A 6,000-nucleotide genomic window follows, 5' to 3' on the forward strand; every position below is an offset into this window, starting at 1 on the left:
ACAACACGTATTAAATGAAATACCTGTGTAATTGGTGACAGTCTTAATGATGGTCTCTTCTAATACTATTATTACTACTACATACTGCAATTATTCCTTGCTATATTCTTACTAATGTTTTTATTTAAGCAGATAATTTGAGAAATTGTGAGCCTTTTCATTTATTTTTATATTTATATTATGGATAGGAGTTATGCTATCCAGAAGAACTATCTTGTGTCTGTTTCAACAAAGTTAGTTAAAGAAAAAAGAAGGCACTTACCACAACTTGTAGCACCTGTTCGTTGTGAAGTGAGGAGGAGGAGGAAGAGGAAGAAGAGGAAGATGATGAAGAGGAAGAAGAGGAGGAAGAGGAAGCAGAGGAGGAAGAATAAGAAGCAGAAGAATCAGCCATCATTTGTGCTAAAGTCTGCATCAGCGTTTTCCCCAGTAGAAAAAACGAGCTAAACATGGCAATTACGCCAAACACCATTCCAAAATTGAACCTGTTAAGAGGAAAAAATTGCATAAACGTACAATTCCTCACAATTCAGGGACTAAAAACTTCATTGGCCAGCCACATTTCATAGCTTCAAAATAAATGCCTAAAAATTCCCATACCTCTGTCTCTTTTTCCTACTGAACTTTAGATCTGTGACTGAAGCACAGGCATTAGTCTCTTTAAAGAGTTCTAATAACTTACAGTTCTCTCATAATTTAAGAGGCTGAATAGTCTTCCCAATAAAAAGTTTGTTTCCTTGCATGTCTTTTGCTCATTTACATAGCATCGTTTTGATCTTGTTCTCAGTTATTAAAATTCTTTTGACTGACGTTACAGACATCCATTCTTTTTCCTCTACCAATTCTATTATCTGTGCCTTATTTTAGCAATATTTTGTGATGAGCTTAAATATTAACATGGTAGCATTTAACGAGCTTCTTTCTTTTACTGCTTTTGTAATTAGCAGTTATCCGTCTAAGTAACTGTTTGATAAGTTGTGTTTTTCAAGGAACTTATTCATCTAAATTGCCAAATTTATAGAAACAGAATTGTTCATAATTTCATTTTTTTAATGTTTATAAAATCTGTATTAATGTTCCCTTTTTCAATTCTGATTTTTATTTACTTGTGGTTTCTTTTTTCTTAATCAGTCATGGTACAGGTTTATCAATTTTATTAATCTTTTCAAAGAACCAAATTTTGACTTTGCTGATTTGTTCTACTGTATATGTTCTACTTCACTGATTTCTGCTCTTTATTATTTCCTACTTCCTCTTTTGTTTGCTTTGATTTGCTGTTGCATTTTATGCATTTTGATAATCTTGAGTATTTTCATTTAGCTCTACTCCATTTGGAGCTCAATTTTTTTTTTTTTTTTTTTTTTAAGATTTTATTGGGGAAGGGGAACAGGACTTTATTGGGGAACAGTGTGTACTTTCAGGACTTTTTTCCAAGTCAAGTTGTTGTCCTTTCAGTCTTAGTTGTGGAGGGTGCAGCTCAGCTCCAGGTCCAGTTGCCCATTGCTAGTTGCAGGGGGCGCAGCCCACCATCCCTTGCAGGACTCGAGGAATTAAACTGGCAACCCTGTGGTTGAGAGCCCACTGGCCCATGTGGGAATCGAACTGGTAGCCTTCGGAGTTAGGAGCATGGAGCTCTAACCGCCGAGCCACCGGGCCGGCCCCTGGAGCTCAATTTTTAACAAGGAATTTAGACAAAGCCCGCCCCGCCCCTCCCCCCACTGCCATACTAGAAATTCTCTCAACTAATTTGTCAGTCTCTAGGGTGTCCCAGAGACTAAACCCCCTAACCATAAACATCATAAACTTTTGATTTTTTAAAAATGTTTTAAACTAAAGGGGTATGCCTGGAATGGCAAGGGGGCTCCAGGACCCCAATGCTGCAGTCTGCTTGGCCAGTTTCCCACTTGGTTTGTGCATATGCCTTACTGGTTGTTAAATATTTTAAATATCCTTCCGGAACCTGGAGGAGTATCACAAAAGAAACACAGGGGAAAGCCTGCAGATTTTGGGGTGTCCCATGACTCCCAGGACCCTCGTTTCTATGTGTGATGATAGGGGAGAGAATTCTCCAGGATTATTTTCCTGATGGAAAATGCTCCATGTTTTTTCATTTTCTATCAGTGTATAAGGTACACAACGAAGTGTACAAGTCTGAAGTGTACAGCTCACTGAATTTTTACACATGTGCATCCATGTATCCATCACCCAGATCAAGATTCATGAATGATCAAAAACTTTGATTTTTAATGTATGAGAAAGCACAATGAGGCAATCCCATAAGTTTATATAAAACCATAAAGGTTTTATACTATCAAAATTTTAAAACTCAGATTGGTAAATGATGGAAACAGTTCTTTTAATAAGCATTTCTCATGATCACAATGACTAATTTAAACCCAAAAGAGAAAATGAAGCATACCACTGGTAAAGCATCCTCGCTTTCCGCCGTCCCCAACTGTAAAAGGCACGATTGAAAACAGCAGTTTGCCATCTTATGTGAAAAGGGGAGATGCTTAATCCGTTGTTTTCCAGCCAGTCTTCATAAGAATGCTTAAAATAAACAGATGACTAAGAGAGAAAGAAAAGGTCCACATCACTCGATTTTGAAGAACAATTTATAATGTTTAAGAAAATCAAAAAGTGTTTTCTACAGGAGAGCAAGATACTGACTTATAACAAATGCTTATAATTTTGAAGCTTTATGTTTATTCTTCAGGATATTAAAGGAAAGGTCTCAGACTAACTGGTCTGCTGAGATTAGGGCCCAGCATCCTATGGCCCATGGGCCAAATCCAGCCTGCAACCAGTTTTTGTACTGCCTCTGAGCTAAGGATGGTTTTCACATTTTTTAGGGATTGTAAAAAGACAACAAAAACAAGAATAAGCGACACAGACTCTGTGTGACCCACAAAACCTAAACTATTGTCTGCCCCTTTACAGCTGCCCTCTGCTTAGAACACTGTTGCCCAATAGAAATACAATGTGAGTCGCACATGTCAGTCCCATATGTATTTTTTAAATTTCTAGTAGCCAAATTTTAAAAAGTAAATGGAAAGAGATTAATTTAAATATATTTTAACTCAAAATATCCAAGATATTATCATTTCAACATGAAATCAATAGAAAATATCACTGAAATAATTTACAATTCTACTCATTCATTTGTGTATTAAGTCTTTGAAATCCGGTGTCAACCTGACACAGCACATCTCAATTTGGACTAGCCCCATTTCAAATGCTCAATGACCATGTGTAGCTCAGTGGCTACCGTACTGGACAGTACAGGCCTAGAAGCCTTGTTACCATAGAAAGTGTCCTTGTGTTATAATTTAAAAATACCCCCAACTAATCCAACAGAGGGTACAAGTTGGGTGGAATCAGTGCTTTCTATCCTTTTCTGAGCAACAACCCTAAGAAATTAGGCTGACTTGATCATGTAAAAGTACAAAACTTATCTAAAGCCATCTTGGTCTCAGTAACTTCTTACATTCTTCAGGGTTGGAGGGATAACTGTTTATACACAGCATAACGAGTTTTATCTTTAGGGAAGTTTGAAGTCCTTGAGTAAGGATTTTGGATAACATAAAGCTGTTTTATATACACTGACATTGACCCTGATTACCTCGGTTACTGTAAGTACAGTAAGTACTTTGTCATATCAATGTCCATCCATTTGAGAAATTCATCTGTTTCTAGAAGGATATTTCAGTCTATCACAGTCATAAAAAATGTCCTGAGTCTGAACACAGGTATCCGTTTGCCTTTGGATATCTAATGTTCTCTGCTCTCAATCTTTAGGTGGAGTTTTTAAAACCTGCTTATTTTCCAGGACTTGGAAAAGGAGAGTGACACACCCCTTCAGCAGTCTACTGAGGAAATCCTAGAAGAACCAAGGGTGGAAACAGCGGACCATGTTGGAAACAGAAAAATTGAAGGTGCAGGCTCCGAAAACTCTAAGGTCTCTCCATTCCCCAAGCAGATACTCTGAATGAGTCAGATCTTTTGCCCAAGGAATAGTAAGTACTCTTAGGGAGCCAGGGGCTGTTACTGAAATTAAAGTGCCATCCTGGTCACCTCACACATTTGACCAGAGGCTGTGGAGGTTTGAAAATTTCTTTTTATTTTGGATTTTTGTCACATATGCAACATGAAGAAATCATGTGCCTTTGTTTCTAAACAACAAAATCACTGTTTAAAGAAAGAAGCAGTGGTCTGTACTGCTTATGACATGCTAAGCACTATGTCAAGTACGTGCAGAAGATGCAGAGTCTTGATTCTGTAGGTCAGGGATGAGGACTGAGATTCTAATTCTACATTTCTGACAAACTCCCAGATGATGCAAGTGCTGCTGGTCCTTGAACCTCAGGTTGAGTAGCAAGGCTTTATGTGTATGAACTAATGTAATCCTCTCTACAGTATCAGGAAATCCTTACTATTGTTACCCCTATTTTAAAGAGGAAGAAACCGAGGCACAAGAGAGTAATTTGCCCAAGGTCACAAGGGCTAGAAGTGTCAGAGCCCAGCCCTTGCTCTAAGGACTCCATTGTAGAACAGCTTCACTTTGCAAGTTGAACTGCAACAAAGAAGCACAAGTATCATTTCATTTTACTGTTAAACCTAAAGCACACAATACTAAACTCCAGTATTCTATTTAAAACGGTACTCAGAACATGGTTTTACTATTCACAATTGGAATTTTTATTAAACACTTGAGAATTTATAAGATTTTGTTCCACACACAGTTAACCCTCACCCTCCAATATTCAATTCCAAAAGGTTGCTTGAACCATGCGGTCAGACAAATGTTCGTAATTTTTGCTACCCTCCCCAAATAACTTGAGAATGGACCGTGCATCCAGAGCATGTGGGAGGGGAGTTAATGTTAAGAAGGGGGTGCAAATTAACATTTGAATAATCAGAAACTAGTTATCTACATCCCTGCTACTGAGTATGCTACTTTGAAGGAGGGTCTGTAGATTAGCAAACAGCATTGGTAGCTGGCTACAAACTTGGGAACTGGCTACAAACGCACAATCTTAGGCTCTGCGGCAGACCTGCTGAATCAGAATGTGCATTTTAACCGGAACCCCCGGTGACCATATGCACTTTAAAGTTTGAGACCACTGATCGAAATCACAACTTGATTTAGATTCATTCCAACGCCAGCAGTCTCTACGGAGTCGTGGAGTTAAAGACAATGAGGGGAAACAATGCCTTTCCTAGGCGAACAATTTATTTTCCTCCCTGGGACACTGCCGTGAGGTATGGCAGGACCCCGGTCCTCCCGAGACTATTACCGGAGCTTCCCCGGCAGGACACGAAGGCTGCGGGGCCTGCACCGCCCGGCAATGAGGCTGCGGCTGCCGCGCCGGCCGCCACACCCCTCCCGCGGCCTCCCATGCTTTAAGACCGAAAGTGGGCAACGGCCGCGCGGCTTCCAGCCCGGGAGGCGCGAGGCAGGGGAGCAGGAAAGGCTTCGGGCCCTGCGCTCCCGCCCTGGGTACCGCGGGCTTGAGCCATCAACCCGAAGCTCTCACCTTCAGCACCAAGTCGGTCAGGTAGACGGCAGTCCAGCCACCCACCACCACCACCACCAGCGACACCGGAATCATGGCAGTGGCAGAAGCAGCGGAGGGAAGGCGAGCCCCCGGCGTCCTCCTCCCTGCGAGCCGCAACCAGCCGACCGCGCGGCGCTTACAACCACAGCATCCGCGCAGGAACCAACCTGCTACCGGCTCACTTCTCGCGATGGCGCTGTTTTCCACCGGACCCTTCCGGTGGGGTCACACGGACTGACGGACTTGCGAGTACCGGAAAAGGGTGCGGGGGCTTATTTTTATGGGGCACTCGGGCGCCGCGATCTCGGCATCCGCTCGGTTGCCGCTGCTTGCGTTCTAGTGATTTCTTAGGCTTTGGCTCTCCCTGCAGTTTGCTCTTCATTCTCTCCACTTATGGTCTGGTGTTCGCTGTTGCTTTTGATCTAATGAGGGTTTGGGGTCA

General features: G+C 41.5%; 1 protein-coding gene across 2 annotated transcripts in view; it reads right to left on the minus strand.

The window, feature by feature from the left end:
- MBTPS2 (membrane bound transcription factor peptidase, site 2) overlaps positions 1-5,797 on the minus strand; it is a 42,221-nt gene extending 36,424 nt beyond the window's left edge. The window contains exons 1-3 of one of the 2 annotated variants that reach the window (XM_033109953.1): positions 5,538-5,770; positions 2,420-2,568; positions 263-485 (exon numbers count right to left, since the gene is read on the minus strand). In XM_033109953.1, coding sequence (XP_032965844.1) covers positions 263-485; positions 2,420-2,568; positions 5,538-5,612 — 447 coding nt within the window. In that variant the 5' untranslated portion in view covers positions 5,613-5,770. Of the gene's footprint in view, positions 1-262; positions 486-2,419; positions 2,569-5,537 lie in introns of both variants that reach the window. The other variant, XM_033109944.1, reaches the window with a different exon arrangement.
- Positions 5,798-6,000: the final 203 nt, after the last annotated feature.

The sequence above is a fragment of the Rhinolophus ferrumequinum genome, chromosome X (genome assembly GCF_004115265.2).
Source record: "Rhinolophus ferrumequinum isolate MPI-CBG mRhiFer1 chromosome X, mRhiFer1_v1.p, whole genome shotgun sequence".
Taxonomy (NCBI): domain Eukaryota; kingdom Metazoa; phylum Chordata; class Mammalia; order Chiroptera; family Rhinolophidae; genus Rhinolophus; species Rhinolophus ferrumequinum.